The 21,832-nt window shown below is 39.2% G+C and overlaps 1 protein-coding gene across 12 annotated transcripts in view; it reads right to left on the reverse strand.

Annotated features, from left to right (window-relative positions):
- The window catches only part of DMD (dystrophin), a 986,794-nt gene extending 974,648 nt beyond the window's left edge, over nucleotides 1-12,146 (reverse strand). For 8 of the 12 annotated variants that reach the window (XM_042866635.1, XM_042866641.1, XM_042866633.1 and 5 more), the window contains exon 1: nucleotides 11,830-12,145. In XM_042866635.1, the coding sequence (XP_042722569.1) occupies nucleotides 11,830-11,872 (43 nt within the window). In that variant the 5' untranslated portion in view covers nucleotides 11,873-12,145. Of the gene's footprint in view, nucleotides 1-11,829 lie in introns of all 12 variants that reach the window. The other 4 variants (XM_042866632.1, XM_042866639.1, XM_042866634.1 and 1 more) reach the window with 1 other exon arrangement.
- Nucleotides 12,147-21,832: the final 9,686 nt, after the last annotated feature.

Here is a 21,832-nt window from a genome sequence, read left to right on the forward strand (position 1 = left end):
CATAGTTTGGCAAGAGCACTGTTATCCAAACAATGATTAATAGACCAGTACTGGGAGTATTGCTGCAAACAGGGACTCTGTGAAAATGGCAGCATTCCTCTCTTTGCTCGGTCAAAGTCCCAATGAATACATCTCTGTTTCAGGAGCGCGTGGGTCTGTGAGACTGAGTCCTTGCATGCATGGCAGCATTTCCTCCATGGCCTGCAGCCTCTAGTGCATAAAATGGATGCGTCCCAGCCCACGTAGATAGAGTGGGCCCAGAGACCAGATGTCAGCACATTGATTACCTGCCTGGAAAAGCCTCCCAAGGAATCCTCCTGGGTACTGGTGTCTTTGGCAGTTTCTTCTCTGACCTTCAGTGAGAAAAAGTGAGCTCATACCAAGGTATGCCTATCCATAAACTTGGCAAGAGTAAAAGACGTATAATATAGGTGTCCCAATTAGCACTGAAAACTAAGCAGAAACTTAGGCTGTGATAAGTTAGATCCCCCTCGGCTTATGCGTAATCCACAATTTATGCCATACTATATCAACCAAATTTTATGGTTTATTCTAGAATGAGAACAAGATGATTTGGACTGCACACAGACCTACTGAAGTGGCCATAAAACAGGCCTGTCGTGGTGGGAAGGCAAGAACTAGGAAGGCCTCTGAGTTAGAAACACGTTTGCTCATTCTTAGAATCTCACTCATTTTGTGAAAGTTGTAACTCCATCAGCAAGGTCTTGCAAATCTACCTGCCAGCCAGGTGAGAAGACACAGGGAAAAAGATGCACATAAGAAATTAACACAGATAAAATAAGCTACCATAGTGGCTAATCCTATTTGTTACTCTTAAGTGTTCCTGCATCTCCTGTTCTCATGCAAGTTCCTTGCAAACATGCATTACACTGGTACAGCTCCACGGCCGTCATCTCCTTCTCACATCTCAACTCGTTCTGCCAGCCCTCTCTGTCTGCCTTCTGGCTGCTTGCTTCCCCACCTCTACTCCACATATCCCCATGTAGTTTCATACAGCCGCCTTCTTTCTGCTTTTCCATCAGTCTCCAACAGCCCCCATCTTTGAAAGGCATCCACTATGTACCACAATATTTCCATCATCAAAACGAGTTCTTGCAATTATTTTGTAAATCTAGGGATGCTAACTATTAGTGTCTAAAATAAGGGATTCACTGATTTTCTGACTATGAAACAGCACTGGCACTTTTGTGTGTTAAAAATGATAATGATATTGTTAATAGTTAAGGCACCATAAAAAGGTTTCGCAGCATGAAGTCAGGCTTGAGTGTTACACTTAAAAACTGCAGTAACATTTTAAATTGCATTTATATCACAGCTTAATTGAAGTGTGCATACGATTTCCCACAAATAGTACTTTCAATTGTTATATCAATATTAATTATAATGATTGAATCATTCAATCCACATAGATTATGTTACTGTTAGATTATGAATTTATTTGAATCATGGCTATACAACAACATAAACCAAAGTGATGTTATTTGCCTTTTTCCTTCCTCGCAAACATCAATTTTGAAAGACTTTCCACAATACATGCATCTTTTCACTGAGTTAATGCTGTAATTATTAAAATATCTTCTTCCCATTTCTTTCCCTATCACAATACCAAGAACTCAGTGATGCCCTTCAGAATAACTAGATCTTCTCACAATTATGTTAACAGCTAGTAAGTGTGACTGCCGTCATACAGAATGCTTGAAGCTTCATAAATTCATCCCTAGGACTCTCCTTCCAGAAATATCATTGATTGATCCAGCTGTAAATTCAGACTGAGCCACAGCAATGGCAACTTCACTCTTCATTTTGGAAATATGTTCTTGCTGCCTTCTGCCAACCTAACTTCAGTATTCGTCTACGGAAACACACCAAGTTTTGGCTATAATGATTACAAATTTAGAATCCCTTTCTGACCTCAGGACTTTGCACAGCATATAAGCAATTAATATTCAAGTAATGCTTATATATACATTAACTATGCTACATATCTAAACAGCACACTGTGACACATTCATTTTTACTTCAAACTGTATTCTCTAGATAGTATAAAATATACAGTACAATGGAAATTGTTAGTATATTCTGAAATCAGGTACAGTAACTCCCTGGGAATGTGTTCTCCCTCCCTCCCCCCAGAAAAGAAATAATACAGGGATTTTTACTGTAGAAATACATCATTATAAGCAAACAAACATAAAATAATCTCTGGTGTTTGTTAGGAAAATGCCTCAGGCTGTTATCCCAGAGTTTTATGCTGTTTCTGCATGAGAAAAACATGCAGGATTTCTGAAAGCAATTTCTCATGAATGGCTGCAGCCATGGATATAGCTGTAGACCAAGAAATAGCCTCCAGAGGATGCAAATTAGAATACAAAGGATTACAATAAAATAACATAGAATAACAATAGAGATTAGGCAAATTCATTTGCTGTAAAATTGAAACAAAATATAACTTTGAATAAGGTCAAATCAACTTAAGGAATCCTGGAATCAGTGTATTTTCTTTTTTCCCTCTCTCTTATAAAAAGCTGCTGTATAGAAATAGATCTTAAGATTTTCTGAGTCAAGACTGCTGAAGTTTTTTGATTGGTTCCCAAGTGGGAGGCATCCCACTAGAAGATTTTTGAATTTCTTGCTACATTTTTAGTTTCTTTTAACTTTAAAATAATCAGGAATAATCAGAAGTTAAGAATGTAACAGAAGATTATAACAAGATAAGGAAACAAATGCAACAAACAACGTATCTACATCTAAAGGTTTAATCTGCAAAGTTAACCACAGTTCTTCTGTTAGAGAAACTGCATTAGGTAAGTGCATTGGTGAAGCGCACATCTTCGGAAGGCAAGAAACATTTTAAGGGGCTTATTTTTATTTATTTTTTAATATTTTTCTTGTGTGTTTTTTTTTTCTGTTTTTGTTTTTTTGTTTGTTTGTTTGTTTTAATTCAAGATACAAGAATTAAATTCTCAGTGTTTATACTTATTTAAACTAAAGGTGTGTCAGGCTTTGTAAGCATCATTGCTCTCAAGAGTAAACTGCCAGTGAGTCTTCACAATAATAACTACATTTTTACAAAATATAGATTAGGCAAATGGCCAGCAAGGTGGACAGAAAAACTTTTTTCAACCAACTAAGCTGGACGTAAGCCAGCTGTACCTTTGCAGCAAAGGCCAGCAGTGCTCTGGGTTACATTAAGCACAGTATTGCCAGCTGGAGGAAGGTGATCCTTCCCCTTTGGTCAGCTCTGGTGAGATGCTTCCTGTGCTGAGAAGGGCTGGGCTGCTCAGTGCAAGAGAGATGTGGGCGTACTGGAAGGCATCGAGGGAAGGATCATTTTCAGCTGAAATGAAACAGACGGAAGCATCTCCCCTACAAGAAACGGCTAAGAGAGTTGAGACTGTTCAACCTGGAGAAGAGAAAGCTCAGGGGGATCTTAGCAGATTGGAAAGAGTTGGAAAAGGCAGAGCCAAACTATTCTTCTTGGTGCCCACTGACAGGATGATAAACGGGCATAAATTGAAACACGGGATATTCTATTTAGACACAAAAAAATACCAAAACATCCCTGTGACTGTGATCATTCCCTGGAACAGGCTGTCCAGAGAGATTGTGGAGTCTCCATCCTCAGAGATATTTAAAACCTGAGTTGACAGCCCTGAGCAATCTGCCCTCACTGACCCTACTCTAAGCAGGGAATTTGGACTAGATGATCTCCAGAGGGGCCTTCCAGCCTCAGCTGGGCTGTGACTCTGTGAAATTTCATCAGTTTATAGGCTGAGCAATAGTTTCTGGAGGCATTCCAAGACAGCTGTAACAACTCCTAGGAGCTTCTCATCGGTGAAAAAAACCTCTAAAGACTGACTTATTGCACCAGGAGAAACTGAATCCCTTGGCTACTATTTATGGCCAGGATATTTTTCACTTTCTAGATGAGAAATTCTCAGGCAAGAGTCAAAAAACCTTTCTGCCTACAATAGGCAAATTTAGGGAAAAATATGCCAGACCACATCGTTCAAACTATGTCCTTTCTTCAGTTAAAGGGAGGATTACTGGTCAAGTAAACTCTTCTTCACATTTGCCTAAAATATGTTGTAAGAAAAAAAACGAATCAATTCAGCAGTAGCAGCAGCTGGGAAGATTTGACAAAATGACTGTTAAGTCAGCTTAAGATAATATGCAAAAACTAGCAAGTCGCCTTGGAGGAGGAAAACATTTATTTAAAGAAACAAAAGCAGTAAAGCAAAGGATATGCATAGCCCAGAGAAAAGGGAAAGTCTTTAAAGAAGAAATAAAGAGAGCCAAAAACAGAATCAGTAGAAAGAGCTCATGATCCATAATTCAGCAGCTCTTCCCTAACAAGACCAGTTTATCCTTACAAGACAAAACAGTGAACATTCAGTTGGTTCCAAAGCATAACATACTTCCAGTTACAGATATTAGCTCTAACAGTTGAAAAACCATATTGTGGTAGTCATTGTGCTAAAAATAGAAGGATTTGGGGATTGATTCTGAATCTACTTGTCATCTTTCTGACAGGACGTAAAGATTGACTATGTAAACTCACTTATTTTCCCACGGCAAAAATGTGGCCCAACTGACAGTCCCTAAAGTTTTCATCAATCAGGTAGGAAATGCCATTTCACTGGGGATATCTTTTACTCCAAATAGAGTAAGGTGATACGAAGTACAAAGCCAGTGCTCTACAGAAAGATGAGGGGACTGATAAAAACAACAATTTTTAAAAGCGTATCAGTATCACAGAGCCACCCTGCATCATTCAGTTGTAAGGTTGCAGGTATCATGAAATTTAAAACAATTTAACAAAAATATTTAAAAATCAGATTCAAGATTATTTCCTATCTCGATAAATCTTCTGTTCCCATTAAGTGTTCTACATTCTACATGAGACAACTGCTTGTGTAGTTCACCATTTATTTCATAGTATTATGTGTCCATCCTTATTCTGTTAGAGCTTTTTAATTATTACAAAGAACAGAAAGGACAGAATCAACTCTGTAATACGCTTGTCCCTTACAGACTACTATAAAAGGAATTGTTCGCATGCTGGCGAGAAAACAAGAATCCCTTTTCATGAAAAGTAACTTGGCTTCACCTTTGGTTTCCACTCAACATCTAATGCAACTGAAGCTTTCTCTTCTGTAAACAGAGCATAAGCAGAGCAAACACTTTAATCTGGATCTTCTACATTTTTTGAGAGTGAGTAACCATCAGTCCACCAAGCATTTACAAATGGTGGCTTTAGAATTTGGTGTAAAAATATATCAATTTCTATTTTCAGCATAATTTGCAGGATTTTGAAGGGTGGGGCAGAGAATAAGCCTTAAACATGTACTAAATCACATAATAGGAAGTTGACAGCAAATCACGTGAAATGAATAAAAAAATACTGTTTTCTTGAAGCACAGGGCAGAATATTAATTCCTTTTGGGCTGCTAACAGTCTTCATAACACAAAGTTTAAATTAGGTTCATTTAAATTTGTAAGGCCATCTACAAATTCATAATCAGTTCATAACAGGTTACAACCTTCTGAATTTCTTCCTTTTTTTTTTTTTTTTTTTTCAGTTGGGCAGATTTAAGGAGCTTCTTTCAAGCTGGGCAGGATCACTGCCCCTGAAATCAGCTCACCGTGGTCCCTGCAGCAAGGAGTGCTGCCTTCCTTCTCAATTCCCACCCTGAACAGACATCTTCATGTTTCCATTGTGAACTGATCAGCTTTGGTTAGGTAAGACAGCCTGGAAAGGCTGGGGAGCTGGCTCACTTTGTAAACCCAGGAATGCCACAGACAGAACAGCTGTACATCTAGCAGTATTTTCTCCCATATTGAGAAGATGGGCATACTTTTCAGTTATTCCTGGCATCAGCATAACTGATTTATGACAGATTGTCTCCTGGATCCTATCAGATTATTTTACTGTGTCCACTGTCCAGACACTTCATGAGGTGCACTCTAACACCTCAAAATACCCTGGCTCTATGATGTTACCAATCTTAAAATAAATAAATAAATAAATAAATAAATAAATAAAATTTGAGTGGAATTAGAAAAAAATAGTAATTTTACCAATAACTCAGCAAGAGCTGGGAAGCTGTGAGCTTTTTTCAGTGAGAAAAGAATTAATGAACAGTCTTTTATAAGGAACATGGAAATTTTTTTTTTAAATGTGAGAAAAACATAAACTACTGAAACGCATGTGAATTGCAAGATGTGGAATGATGTTGGAGGTAGGACAGATGGAAACCCTGGAGTTTTCCACAGGTCATTTGAAGCATATGCCATCAGCTACCAGGTTCAACGTAATCACAGGTCTTATTGCTGCAGGAATGTTTATTAGAGAAATGTAAGAATCTTGTATCTGAGTAGGTCCAGTAAGGAAATATTCCTTTTTTCCTCCCCTTTCCCTCCCCCCATCCCATCAGTATTTCTCCTCATCTCCTGTGACTGCAACCCATGACCTTCACAAGAAAAGGCCTATGCTTTAATAGCAGGCTGCAAGCCCCCAAGGACTGGTAAAGCTTTCTGGGAGAAAAAACTGTTGCCTCGCTCAGAATCCAATCAAAACCTGAATGTGCCAAGGAAAAAAAATAAACCAAGGACATCATTATTCCATCTCATTGTGATTTGGCTTGCCTTCAAATCACATACCCAGTATATCTGAAATAGCAGCAACGCCTCCATTAGCTGAGCCTTCCAGCACTTTAATCAAAGTATCTTTCAGAATAAAGAGGCAGAAATGTCAAATTCCAATCACCCTTTAAATTCCTCCAATTCCCTGCACTACACAAAATTAAAAGCGTTATGCGTGGCTAATTTCCCTTACAAGTGTGTGTGCACACAGGCACTCAGCCAAGGGTGGCGGGCGCCCATTTTAGATGTGGCAAGGCCCCAGGCGAGCACCACGGACCCACAGTCACATGCTGTCAGCCTTGACATCTCACATGGGATGGCAGCCTCCACACTGTGCAGGAAACATGTACTTGGTGTCTTCCATCAGGACAGTGCCACATATCTCACCCACTGTACGCTTCAAGGAAATACTGGCCTGCCTTCTTTTTAAGATTACTTTCTCAAGCCTTACCAACAGCAAGAGAAATTATATGGTCCAAAGTAGCAGGCACAGAGAATTTGATGAGTCTAGCTGGAACTTTGACTCAGAGGGCTCTTGTCCCATGGGTCCTTAGGGGTCTCCCAAGATCTTTTAGAAAAGGCAGGGTAAGAAAAATAGGTTCCTCATTAGGGTGTTCATTTAGGTCGTATCTCTATGTACCTCTACATTGCAGAATTTCAAGCTACAGGCAGCATATATTAGTCTTTGTTTATTTTGTTTGTTTTTTAAAAGGAATCTCCAAGCCATTGGCATGTATCATACAAAAATACTGCAGAAAACAAAACCACCATAAGGACTAGAATATTTATGCATTTTTTTCTATGAGGAAACTTTCACACCTATCATTTTTGTGACTAGAATTATTCTAATTCATCTGTTAAGATAATCATCCTTTAAAAAATGTGCTGTCTTAATTGTTGTCATGTAACATATATTGATGAAACTATATATCCAAAATTATAAGGACATATCCTTTTGCACTACTCTGACTTTCTTCTACACACACTTGCAACATTTGCAAGCAACGTTTTCCCTTTAGGAATGAAAGACTGCAAGCAAATGATGAAATATTAATCTTACAGATTTAGATTATTTACAAAACCAAGGAAGAAAGCACCAGGAAACCTCCTAGAAATAAGCTTCATGCTCTAAATAATTCCCATAGATTAAACAGAACTCGCAATCAGAACAAAGGAAGAATATGACTTTCTTAAAATTCAGACTATCTGTCCTTCAAAACACATCATTAAAATCTTTTCCAATCTGTTGCAAACGAGATACAGCAAGAAGCACAGAGTACAAGACTTTGTAGTATCTGCAATGAGTACCGCAAACCAAAACAAACATCTTATCTGCTCCACATGTTTTCCTGGGAAGATGAACAAGCACGTTCTCTGGTGCAGCCCAGCTGGCAAGTCTCTCTGCAAAGCCACAGTCTGCTAACCATCATTTCTTTTTTCCACAAAGCTCAGGCTTTGATAAGGCAAAATTATTTAAAATTCCCCATGCTGTTCTACCTCCCTGCCAGTGATCCAGTATTATCGCAAGTGTGTTCTCTTCAACTGCGCTGTGATGCTATGGAGTTCTGCTAAATTTATTGAGGAGTCCTTTCAGTGGTTAGCTATAACACAGTACAGTGGTTATCCTCCTAAATGATGATTAAGCGTTTGGGTAACATTTAATTGAAAATGTCAGTTTTTTTCAAATCATGGCTGCTTGGTTCACAATCCAGTTGAATGTGATTTTGTCTATCAGTAATCCATGACAAAGATAGATGAGCTTAATCCCGTCCCTCGGGTGATCATATAAAAAAGCTTACCCCTTTGGACAAATCTCAGGCTCAGATAATTTCACAGTATTAGTTAAGGGTTAACGTGCTTTGTGTTTGTTTCTTTTCTCAAATATTTTACCTTTTCAGTTGTAACTAATTTCATGCGATCAGCAACTATACAGTAAATTGTATTCTACTAACAACATAATTCTAAAAACATATTCTAAAAACAACGTAGCAAAAAGACACATTTTCACAGGACTTTCAGTTTCACTTGCATCATGCTGCCCTGGAGTGAGGTGGGGTCAGCAGTGATGCTGGGGACCAGGGACAAGCCAATGACTTTAGGTCTGAGAAGCCAGGACAGCACAGGCTGTAAAGAGGTTTCACCAGCAGTACTTTCCTCAATACATTATCTGAGGAGATTTGCAGCCATCCTCTTCCCATCTCACTGAGTTATCTCTAGCCCTGGCATATTGCATGGCCCAACAGAAAGAGTCTCGGCAGGGTGAAGCAACTGGTGCTGACAAGCTAGCACCAACCTGGGGTGTGAGTGCCTCACAACATCATTCTGAAGTTGGTGTCCATTGGCTGAGCTCTCAGAGAGCATCTTCTATTTTGGCTTCCTCCTAAAAAGATGCTGCCTGTGCACTCTGGGACAGCTACCAGTACACAGTGGTAAGCAGAGACATTGGATAATTTACTTCAGAAGCTTACCACTAACCTGAGCTAAAACCCAAATCTAGATGGACCCTTGCTATAGTAACACCATAACTGGCAAGAGCCCTTGTAGTCACTACATTTCAGGCAGGTTTCATCTCTTTTCTGCACTGGCCCTGGTTTGATTATTAGCTCTATTTTTAGCCACCACTTTGTGAAAGAGGATGCCTGTGTGAAGAGTTTGGTTCCATTTCAGGCTAAGGACACAAAAAGAGGTTTGTATCTGCCAGAGAAAGAAATATCACATACAATACTGAATACCCCAGGGAGGGTGGCTTCTGAGATAAAGTTTACAGTAATCTCATCTTGATTAAAACCAAGTGAAATTGACAATATCTCATTTCTCTGCTGCTTTATTCTTTGGGGGTCATTGTCAATTAATCTGTAGAAAAGATGGCACGAAGCATTCTCAACTCAGGCTGAACCATTCAGTTCATGGAAGGACTCAAGAAAGAAACGAAGCTCAAGGTGGTGAATGTTTGTGAAAGGTCATTCTTATCAGAAGTAAGAGAAAGCAGGAGACAGAGAACCTGCCTTTACTGCTACAGCGTGGGGAGAGAGACGAGAAAAGGGCAGAGGCAGACAGAGTTTGAGAGAAGACTTTAAAAGAAGAAAAAGGATGGATTTAAAAAAGCAAAGCAGAGATATAAGTGACTGCTCTCAGCTCTAAAAGCAACAAGTTTTTCTCCAATACCAAGAAAGAAGCAAATCAAGCATAGGGAACAGGTGGGAGAAGTGGCCCATCCTAAGTTAAAGGCTGTGGGAAAACTTGAGAGGATTATTTTGGACACATTTGTAACACAGTGCAGATAAGGGCTTTCCTTTTTTAATTGAAATGCAACTATAAAAAACCTTCACAACATGATACCGAATTTTATTGAGAAAAATGTCTTGCCCTTTAAAAGAGTCAGGATAAAGGTGAGGAAATCTATTCAGCTAAATAATTCCCAAGAAGCGCTAGGACACCTCCCTTTCATTTTAGATACAAATGTAGTTATGTGACACGACTTAGCAAGTGATTTAATAGCTCTTGTCATGAATGCTATTCATCTGCTAGATGCAAATCTGGTTTGCTATTCATATTTTTCAAAAGCACTAACGCAGCTATTTTTTTCCTATCTTTTACCTACTACATCTTTAGAGTGCAATTTTAACTTTTGTGCAAAGCAGCAAAGATCTTTCAGCCTAACTTAATGAGCACCCACCTAGTTCCCTCCCTGCTCCCGCTCCTCCTCGAGACTGAGCAGTTGGGCTGATGTTGTGACTGTCTTGAAGAGAGAGTTCATGAAAAAAGGAAGGTAACAAATTCTCCTCATTCCTCTCAAAAGATTGTCATCATTGTCATCATGATGAAAAGGCTGGTTCTAGAGTGGGCTCTCTTGCCCATAAGGAGTAAAATCCTTTAAGAAATTCCCATAACATCGCTTACTCTCAAGCCCACCTTGTGAGTACAGGGTAGTTTCAGAATAATGAGAAGCCTCATTATTTAATAGACAGCGATGCTGAACTCAGAATTCTATCCCTTCTTGAACTGTCAGACTGCGTCCAACAAGAAGAGTCCAACCACTGCTGAGCCTTTCTTAGAAGCAAAAACTGACTTAAGACTCATTTACAGCAATTCTCACCAAGAAAATGCAATATGGTTTCATCTTGAAAAAGGGAACACAAACTGCGGTGTAAGATCATACCTGCACATTGGCATTTTCTGTTTTTAGCTTCAAAGACACAAAATCTACTGCTATTTTCAGGAAGCTCCATCAGAAGGGAGGGGGCATACAGCTCGTCATATGCTATGGGGGAAAATGACAGCGTGTACATATTCCTTGGCCTCAAAAAAATAAAAGAGAAGCAGGAATTCTATTACTACTCTGAAAGTGGAAGAGTGAAAATAGATTATAAGGCAGAGGGAGGAGACCGCAGATTAAGTCTGGACAGTATTGACAGTTTGGATTTTTTTCAGCACAATCTGTTTTGGGAAGCCTGGACTGGGAGGGAGAAGAAAGATAGTCTGGGCATGCGGTAGATAGATTTTAATACCCTCTCTCATTCTTCTCCTCTAGGCTCTCTTCATTCTCTTTACTCCCGGCATCCTCAATTTTTCTCCAATGCACATAAAGGATACCTTTAAACTAAGAAACAAGCACACCTCTGGAAAACACGCCTGCTCTTTTCTGGAAAGTGCATGGGAGAGCTCAGCTGCCACTCCCTCGCTCGGCTGCCACCAGACAGCTTGGTGACAAGAGAGATCCCTTACAGCCTAAGTTAGCATGAGGCAGGGAAATGGCGTATGACATTAAAGTTCAAAGCAGCTGATTACACCTTTGATGTGTTGCCAAACTGTTAGCCCAATGACACTATTTTTTCAGCTATATTGATCTATTTTCTAAATAGCTTTTCTTAACCCCACTCTTCAACAAGTGGAAAACCTCAGGAAGAAATGTATTATTTGTATTCTGAGGAGAATTGAGTACTATTTTTGGAATACTTCTTTTATATAATAATGAATTATTATATAGGGGGATTTACCCCCTCAACAGAGACCAAGAAATTATCTTTATTTTCCCCCTCCCAGTGCTCTCCTTCAGGCTCTGAAAGTAAACATTTAAAAATGCATGCAGTTAGTGGGTTGCGTAGGACACCGCTCTGTCAGAGCGAACACTGTGATCAATCTCATCAGGCTGTTTGTACTTACAATCATCTTCCACTTCCTCATACCAAAGCACGTGAGCAGACATGAAATCTCTCCACAAAACAGAGGAAAAGAAAACAACAGTAAAACGTTTCTTGGCAAAGTATACTCCCACTTTGCTGCTTCAGTCGCTTTCGAATGAGGCTCGTCCCTGCAGATTGACAGCAGTGTGTGTTCCCACCTAAACCCCGGCAAGTTCGCAGGGCAGCACACAGCGGGAGTCTCGGTGGGTTGCAGCCAGCAGGGTCCGCACCGGGCAGGGCGAGCCGGGGATCCTCGCTGCCACCCAGCCGGCACCGTAACTCGTGCCCTGCTCTTTGGAGGCCCCTACATGTTTCAAATTCCAGGACTTGCGCAGAAGCAATGCTCTCTGCTTCCTTCAAAACGAAGTTGATTTCCCATAATAGGACAGCCCATGCACTCTACATATAAGGCTCTGCTTCTAGGGTGGCATGTGTAATGGGTTTAAATCAAATGTTGCGCGTTTCCAAAGAGTGTTTAATGCAACAGAGTGAAGATATTTCTTGATCCCTTTGCCCAGCTGCCTTGAGTCTCCTGTATAGGAGATTTCCCCCTCCACAGCCACTGACCCACTGTCCATCCCAGCCTGAAGGATCCCTGTTTAGGACAGGGGAGGCAGCTCTCTGGCGTTCAGCCACTCTGTCCCAGCTCAGACTTATGGGATTCCAACCACTCTGCTGAGCAGAGGGAGAAAGAAAAAAAAAAGAAAAAAAAAGAAAGGAAACAATTTTGTTCCCAAACTGTGTAAATACAAACACAGGTTGCGATAAGTCTGTACCAGCTTGGAGAGAAAAAATACTACTGACTTACATTTGACCTTTCCACTCCCAACAAAACCACGCAGTACTGCTGCTAGACACAGCCCAGGAATGAGTTGCAGAAGAAATAGGGGAGTGTACGGAAACATTCTTTAATTTCCAAATCCCAAAAGCTGCATATCCCAAAAAGGTGGGACCTGGGCTTGCCCCTTCCCCTGCATCAGCCCAAGTTTTTATGGAAAAGCAAAAACAAGCATCCATTTTAGAATGGGACTGCAGCTCTAGACTCAAGCCCAGACTTTTATATGGCTACTTTCTAGTGTGTATATATATATATATATATATATACATATATATATATACTTTGTACAGTATATATGGCCATAAGGAATCATTATTAATTCAGTGCTTCATTTGAAAAGTCATTTGAAAGAACACACTTAATTTGCTCATTGTTCTTTAAAAAATCATCCTTAAAAATAAATTGCCAATACATCACTCTGCTTTCAAGCCTAAAGTGTTCTAATGGTGATTAGACATTTGTAAGTAAAATCCTGGATTATACAGAAAAATAAACACGAAAATGAATTGCGTAACATACCTTTATGGCCACTGGTATTTTCTACATCAATAGTCAAATTAATACCCTGGAGAACTCGGATGTACAGTACATGTCAACGGACTCCTACGGATTAATTTGTAGTCCACAGGAACTGCAAGTCATGAACTGATGTAGAAAATAATCTGGAGCGAAGCAGAGCACTCTGTGACAGCAGCAGCATTCTGATTATTTCAGGGAGAACTGAACCAAGCAAACTCAAGAAAGGAACTGCTTATTGCGCAGAAGTTCTTCTAAAATATTCACAGTCACCCTTAGTAACACATACTGATAATAACTGAGTCCCAGGAATGTATGTACTTAATGACCAAAAGCGAAAGCGATCTCCAGAGTAGATCCCTAGTGCTGGAACTGTGATCCTCCTGACTCCTATCCAATTCAGTCTTTCAAGGTGACAGATTTCTATTCAAAACCTTCCAGGTACCTAAAGCTCTGTTTCTGAATATGACTAGAGGGCCTTATCCTTGACAGAGCTCTGCAGTCTGCCTCATACTTAACTGCAGTCGTGGCCCACTGAAATCACAGGAAGTATTCATCTTCTCTGATGCTGTATTTGAGACCACCAGAGAACATCAGACCAGGCTTTGCAGGAAACATTAATTGATACTTTCTTCTAAAACATGGCTCAAAGAAGTGGGTGGTGACAATACTTACAATAGCTGACATGCCAAACAATCCCTCACACGCAGGAAACCCAGTTTTACTTCCCTTCTTGCTAGGAGCATACAGCAGCTCAAGAGAGACCCAGCTGACCATGCAGAAATTTTCAGCCCAGGAATATTCCCCTCTTGCTGCTGAAACTTCATCACTCAATGGGAAAAAAGTAAAGATTTGTTGGGCCACAGATATGTTTGGGCATACCAAAAGTCAGTATTCAAACCTTCTGTTTTTTTCAGTTGAGCTTTTTGTTTTGTTTTTTGGTGGTTTTTTTTTTGTTTGTTTGTTTCTTTGTTTGTTTCTTTGTTTGAGGAGAGGATTGTTACACAAAATTGAGAAGCTCTTAAAAATTAAAGACTACTTTCAACACTGGTTTATATACAGAAACTTCAACTCTACTGAAGAGATGTTTGATATGCATCTGCCAGTCCCCGCTGGCCAACACAGCATACACTTATAATGCATGTATAACCTGGAACTGAGTTTACAGTTTTGACAGACCAACTTTCCTTGTAAACAGTTGTAGCTGTTGGTTTTTTGCCTGAACTGGTATTAAAAGCTCAACCTGTCTTCAAAAATAGAAAGCAATCCACAGCCTCGCTGTAGATCTCTGTCAGATAATTTCTGTGTGCCCAATCAATGCTGGGACCAGAGGCTGCTCATCATACCATTCCTTCTTGTATGGTGTTGTCATACTACTGCTGAGTACTCTGAGATTGCAATGCCCAGGCTACAGCTGTGGAGAGCAAGCCTCAAAGCCAGAGAGAGGGTGGTCAATCTAAAAAAATCTGGAACAATAAAGAGGCATACTTTAAAAAAAAAAAAAAAAAAAGACAGCTGCAACTCTATTTTAATGTTGTCTTCCTCTTTCACAACCAGTTATGGGTTAAATGAAAGAAAATCATCTGCTCTGCAGTAATGATTAGGGTGATTTTCTGCTGTCCATTAACACTTAGAGAGGCTGTTTATTTTGTTGCTTGAGAAGTCCTTTCAAAACCCATGTGTTGATAAAGTCGAAAATAATTCCTTTCTAATAGCGAGAGCATGACAGGAATTCAAAACTGGAGACAATTCAGAAGAACCCAGTAACAATTTGAAAACAAAGCCTAACAATAAACTGCCTGACCAGGGACTATTTAGGAGGATGGATTTAGTAGACATTGGATAGAAATTGGAAATTTGGGGTCTGATTCAAGAAATATTAAGATATTACAGTTGTCGGAATAACTTATATGGGAGGACAGGTCCCCAGTTAAACATAAATCAAATAAGAACTTCATGTTAACACCCTCCACAGATTAACTCATCTTCCATCGCAGTGCAATTTAGTGTAATGTAAATGAAAAGAAAAAAACCAAACCCCAACACATTATACTGCCATTTATATCCTCTAACTACATATCCTTTCCTGTTAAGAGATAAAAGAAGAAAATAACAAATAGGTAGCACGCCACACAGAACTGATTTACAAATCTCTTATGACTTTTCAGACATCCCACCAGCAAACGTTGTTTGCCAATTCAACATCAGGCACAGTGCTTACAGCATAAATCTAAGACATGATATTTTGATTACAATTTCAGAAAACATTTCAACCTTTATTCTATCATGTTTTCAAATCCTTGCCAAAGCTGACCCAAAAAAAATAAAGTAATACAAGTCTGTCACTCAATTCAACCATTAAGCTCACAACACAGTCTCTTCTGTGTTCTTGCCAGTATTTGGAAATCTATCACATCAATCTGTGTGGGAAGTGCTTAGCTCTAGGGACTATGGGACTGATGCAAAGGGAGAAGTGGGATGGGAATCTTTTAAGCACTAATGCACAGCATGTGGTTTTGCCCTGGTGGTATATTGGCTCTGAGTCTTTTTATTATTCACTTCCTGTCATGAAAAAATACCACTTGCATGTCAACAACAGAGAGAAAAAAAATCAACAGCTTTATCACAACAGAAGTAAACATGGGACTTCTGATTTTCCCGTGTATGCAGCAAAAAAAAAAGAAAAAATAAAATCTTCCCAACATGAGTAACCAAAGCAGAATTTCTTACTTTCATTTCTCAACCTATTTTTACTTCAAAAAAAAAAAAAAAAAAAAAAAAATACACTGTAGAGACTGTTAGCACAGGTTGCAATGTTTTTCTTTTCTCCATATGCTTATTTGATCTGTAGACCAGAAAATAAAAGACAAAAAATAAAAAAATCCTTTGCTCTAAATTCTGAAGGAAGCAGTAGGTTTTGTTTTTTAGATTAGCAGACATTAACCAATGTATAACTTGAAATTTAGTAGTAATATAACAAGGAAGGCAAAGGCCTCTCATATGCAAATAGCTGTTAAAAAAACACCCACTGTTTAAGTCCATGTATTTCTATTTCATGCAACACTTCTGTTTGAGACGATACTTTAATATATGGACCAGCATACTAATTCATTACTGTATTTGTGCTCTTTCCAATCCATCTCCTTCATGCTGTATCTCTGTGGAATATGGTTTATCCCCTTTTTGGAGACTATCTAGAACAAAAAAGGGCTGGGCACATTTCTTACTAGTTTAACAAAAGCAACATTTAGGAAAACAGTAGAAATCATTCTCTTTTACAAAGCTTCAATTAAACTCAAGTTATTCTATCATTCTAAAGACCAAGCAGCACTTTTCATTTATGGGAACTCTCTTCAGGGTCAGGTCCCATTAATCGCTGGATTTGCTGCCTCCACTTTCCCCATACAGAATGCTTTTGCTCTGTAGATCTTTATTCTCAAACCCTGTAAACTCTGACATTCAGAAACTTCTACCACAGCAGAAGTGAAATCAGTCTAAACAGAAGCCAGCTGAATCAGAGTACTCGTGAGATGCACTGAATCCTCAAAAGGAAAATGTAAGAAAGGACAGTGAATTATATAAAAACTAATATTAAGAGTACAAAGAAGAGAAGAAGGGGGTTTGAATTACAAATATATAGACATATATATACTAATATATACTACTTATATATATGGTAGGAGTTGAAGTAATAAAGAAATAGAATTACTCAGTTACGCTACAAAAAAAATCCGGTATTTATCTCTCCAGAGAGGTTCAAATGACCAGAAAGGAGAACAACTTATAACTATTATCCCTTCTTCTAGATGTGTTAAGTGTACCCAAACACTATAAGCATCCAACATAATGTACAAATAGGATCCTCCTTCAGAGTGTTTGAGGATCTAATTCTTTACAAAGAGAGGTGCTGGAACAGGCTGCCCAGAGAGGTTGTGAATGCCCTGTTCCTGGAGGTATTCAAGGCCATCTTGGCAGGCCCCATCTGCCAAGATGGGGCCCTGGGCAGCCTGGTCTAGTATTAAATGAGGAGGTTGGTGGCCCTGCATGTGGCAGGGGGGTTGGAGATTCATGATCCTTGAGGTCACTTCCAATCCTGGCTATTCTGTGATTCTGTAAATTGAGCCCCTGCCTCAGACCATTCTCTGGGGGAATGAGCCTGGCTACGGCTTTCCATGAGCTTTTTTGGCCCATCTAAGGTTGTCTGTCCAAACCATGCAAGGACAAGATAAGACTGCCCCTGTTCAGCCTGTTCTCTTGAAATCCACAAGAAGAAACTCCAAGCACGGGACTAAAGTTGAGACAGCAGATCACACCGTGTGCTCTAATTTAGCAATAAACTTTTTAGTAAAGTTACATTTGCAAAGTAGCTCCAAACCACAGAATACTGCATGTTGGAAGGGACCAAACTTGATGAAGTGATCATTGAGTCCAACTCCTGGCTCCATAAAGGACCGTCCAAAATCAAACCCTGTATCTGGAAGCATCATTCAAATACTTCTTGAACTCTTGGGGCCGTGCAGCTTAGGGCTGTGCCCACAGCCCTGTGCAGCCCATCCCATGCCCACCGCCCTGTGGTGCACAGCCTTTCCCTAAACCCCAGCTGCTCCTCCCCTGACACAGCTCCGTGCCATTTCCTCAGGCCCTGTCGCTGTCATCAGAGAATTCATCCAATTCAGAAAGTGTTGCATTGCCCACACAGAAAGTCTGTATTCAGTGTCCTCATCTATGCCGCAGAGAAACTGATGCCCAGACTCCACAAGGAACATTGTGTTGCTTCAGTAAAAGTAATAATAACCTTATTTCTTTCATCACATGTAAATAAGCAAAACACTAATTCCTGTGCACGCACTCACATATTACCGAGAGACTGAGTGCACATACACAAACAAGTGCTGGTGATGGTAAAATACATACGTGCATATCAATTCATTTGTTATGAGAAGTCAATTCAACAAAGTTGAAAACAATTACAAACCCTAATCAGTAAGAAGAAAGAACTGAAGCAGAAAAACACGAACGATGATTGGAAGATGCTTGAAAACACTGTCTAGGTGCCTACCTGCCACTATTAAACAAAAATTCCTCTAGTTAAAAACAAATTGCAAACAAGACCAAGTTTAATTCAGAAGGGAAGCAGGTACTTTAAAAAAAAAAATTCAATATGTAAGGAACAGAGTGTAAAATTCCAAGCTGATTGCAAAGAATATCAATAAAGAATCGAGTTAACTGTGAACCAGAGCCAGCAATCCATACATAGGAGACAGAGAATTAACCTAGGTTTGCAGGCGAGCTGCATCAGCTCTGCTAAAAGCAACTCAAGGTCACTTTGCATAGCAAATGTGTTTGCTGCTAACGTAAACACACATTTCTGTAGGGAAACACAACTCAAACTCCAGCTGCCTAAGCAGTATTCCTGTCACCTCATCATGTACTCCCTGAGCTCCAGTCAGCATTTCAGCTGTGGCCAATTCTGACACTACACCATGAAAGCCATGGACAAATTAGAGAGCATTTAGCATCACAGATATTCAAGCAGTCAAGTTTTCTTTGTAAAGAAAAACTCAAGGAACTACAGTGTTTAGTCTGGAAAGGAGGCAAAGCAAAGGGGTACACAGCTGCTGCTATCCGTTATGCAGAATTGACAATGCTCTATTATTGTTCACATGTAGCAAGGAGAAGGACCTCATTTGGGTAAAGGTAACTTGCCTCTGGAATTAGGAGAAAATTGTGAAAGTATCAGTTTGCTTACATACAAAAAAACATGTAAGTTGAATTTTCTAAAAAAAAAAATTTAAGAAATTCTTTCAAGTGTAACAAAGTACATTTAGTCTACCTCAACCACAGCAAAAGAAGAAATCTCAACTCTCTCACTTCAGTATTTCTGTAGCTCTCCTAAACAAGAGTTACGGACTAGTTAATACAACCTGTCACATACATTTCAAATTTGTATTCATCTCGGTCAAAATTAATTGTGCAAAAAAAAAAAAAAATAAAGGAGAGCAGTCCAATGGATGCAAGAGTACAAAGACAATCCGGAGACCTACATTTCATTAGCAGTTCTGCCTGTCACTCATCATTGAACTTTTTTTTATTTCTCATAGATAATGAAGAACATACAAGCTAAACAAGTGCTAAACACTACCATGATTAATTACTGTTTAAGATATGTGACAAGCAGTTTAAAATATAGGATGTTAAGGGCCCATGTTTTAATTACATTGATTTCATCTTAAGTCCCCCCACATGACTATTGCTCAAAGCCTTAGTTACAGTGGCAAAAAAACTGTCACATTAAATCTGTGAAGACTGGGTTATTATGACAGCAAATTATGATGACAAAATTCTGTTAGCTCAAGTCTAATGAGACATTACTACACACACTAGGATGAATGTTAAATTATTTCTGTGCAGGTCTATATGCAGGTTAGTACATCAAGATGATGGCAAAACGAGGTTAATGCAAGTCTGCAGAGCTGACATTACAAATGTCAAGATGACTGCACAATGCTGCTGCTACAAGTGAACTATGGTTAAAAAATAGGACACTAAACACCAAAATGTTTTGTAGGAATGTAAAAATAAACTCACGTACAATAAAAACAAAATTGGAGTCAAGGCAAAAGACATACTGGATACTGCTGCTTCGAACCAAAGCCTTGCCAAATTGGCCAGTGTTATCAGGAGGGTGCAAAGTCAGGATGCCTTACAAATAACTGTGAATTACTAACTGCATCACTAGGAAAAACCTTTCTACTAATAAGAAGCAAATGACTTTGTAATAAATATCATGTAATAAATATGTCATATATAATGAATATAAAAGAGATGATTTTCCTATTACATTTGGCACTGGTGCAGCCTCACCTTGAATATTGTGTGCAGCTCCACCATACTGAAAGAATCTTAGTCTTTGATAGCATTCAGAGGAAGGCACCAAAAGGGCTGGAAAATGTGTCTTGTGAGGGAGGCTGAGTGCATCTGGCTGTGCAGCCTGGAGGAGGCTGAGAGGTGACCTCACTGCCCTCTTGCAGCTCCCTGAGGATGCAAAGGGGGTTGCCATGCTCTGCTCCTAAGAGCCAATGGCATGACATGTGGGAACAGCACAAAGCTGTGTCAGGGAATGGACAGACTGGACATTAGGAGAAATTTATTTATAGTGTAAAACTAGTTAAACATTGGGAAAGGCTTCTTAGCAATGTGGTTGAAGCCCTAAGCCTGTCAGTGTTCAAGAGACACTTGGACAAGGTCCTCAGCAACATGGGCTGACTGTTGGTTAGCCCTGAAGTGCTCAACCAGTTGGACCTCATCTCTATAAGACCCTTCCAGGTGAACTGTTCTATTCTGTTATGTTCTAGATATTAAGGTTTTTTTGAAAAAGGTTTTTTTGAAAATCACCCTATACTCAGCAAAACAACAGAATCACAAACTCACATTAAAAATAAATTCAAAAGGCAGCTCATTGGAGAGATATGCAAAGAGTAGCTTGTGCTTTTTTCAAGGTGTTCAAAATAGTTTCATGGCTTGTAAATTAGTAGTCAGAGTATAGGAATGCAGATCAAAATGGTAGGTACAGATTAAGATATTTTCAGAACGAAAATTGCAACAGCCATTATCAGTGCATAAATGCAATAATAATTAAATATATAACATTTTTTTAATGAAGACACAAATATAATTTGAAGGCAAGTACATTTTAGAAGACTGGAAAATCAGTACAGCCAACTACTTGCTAATTTGTCTAACTGCAGTGAACTCATGTCAAATGAAATTAATTGTGAATCTGAACTGTAACATAAGAAAGGAAGCACAGACTGAAAGTGGTAAGGGAAAAACCATACAATGCACCTCTACAATGTCATCTGATTTTATTTTTTTTAGCATGTTAATTGCTGATGCAATGTGGATACAAACGCTTATGTGATTTGATGTACTGGTTGACAAAAATCCAAAGGGATTGTGTGCTGTGGGTAAACAACTGGTTTCTCTAAACACATTTCATTTAAGTTTCAATTGAACAGAACTGGGGCAGCTTCATTATTAATATGGAAAACAGAAATAATTGTCAGGTTTTGTCAAAGATCCTCTTACATGCAGCCTTATAACTTTCATGAGCAAAACACACCTCAAGATATTTTTATGCAGTAAATCATGGATTAGCAATGTTACATAAGTAAAGCGAGTTGGTATATTAATGCTTAGGAGATTAGGCCAAAGTAGAAAAAAAAATTGAAATAAATCAATCCATATAAACACAGAGAAAACAACTTGTCTCATGTAGATGACAACATCAGCAGAAGGTTTGGAAGCATTGGTCACTACTTCTGAAAACTTTTCAGAGAGACATAGGTGTTTGAATTTATTAACCTAATACTATCTTTGGTGCTTCAGTGTAATTCACCTGTCCTATTGCTTCCCCTGAAAGGCACAGGTCTTCCATAAACACTAGGTGAGAACCACCAGCCCAAGATGGTTCCATCCACCAACAAACACTTTAAACGCCATGTGTTCAAGCACCACTTTTCTTCCCTATCTGTTCAGCACAAGTAATATTCATTTAAAAACAGAAAAAAAATATTTGAGATTAAGGAACTCTGCCACTTAGCAATCGTTTCAGTGACTTTTTTTCCCC

This window comes from Lagopus leucura, unplaced genomic scaffold (assembly GCF_019238085.1).
Source record: "Lagopus leucura isolate 7727_CA_CO unplaced genomic scaffold, USGS_WTPT01 Super-Scaffold_100001, whole genome shotgun sequence".
NCBI lineage: Eukaryota > Metazoa > Chordata > Aves > Galliformes > Phasianidae > Lagopus > Lagopus leucura.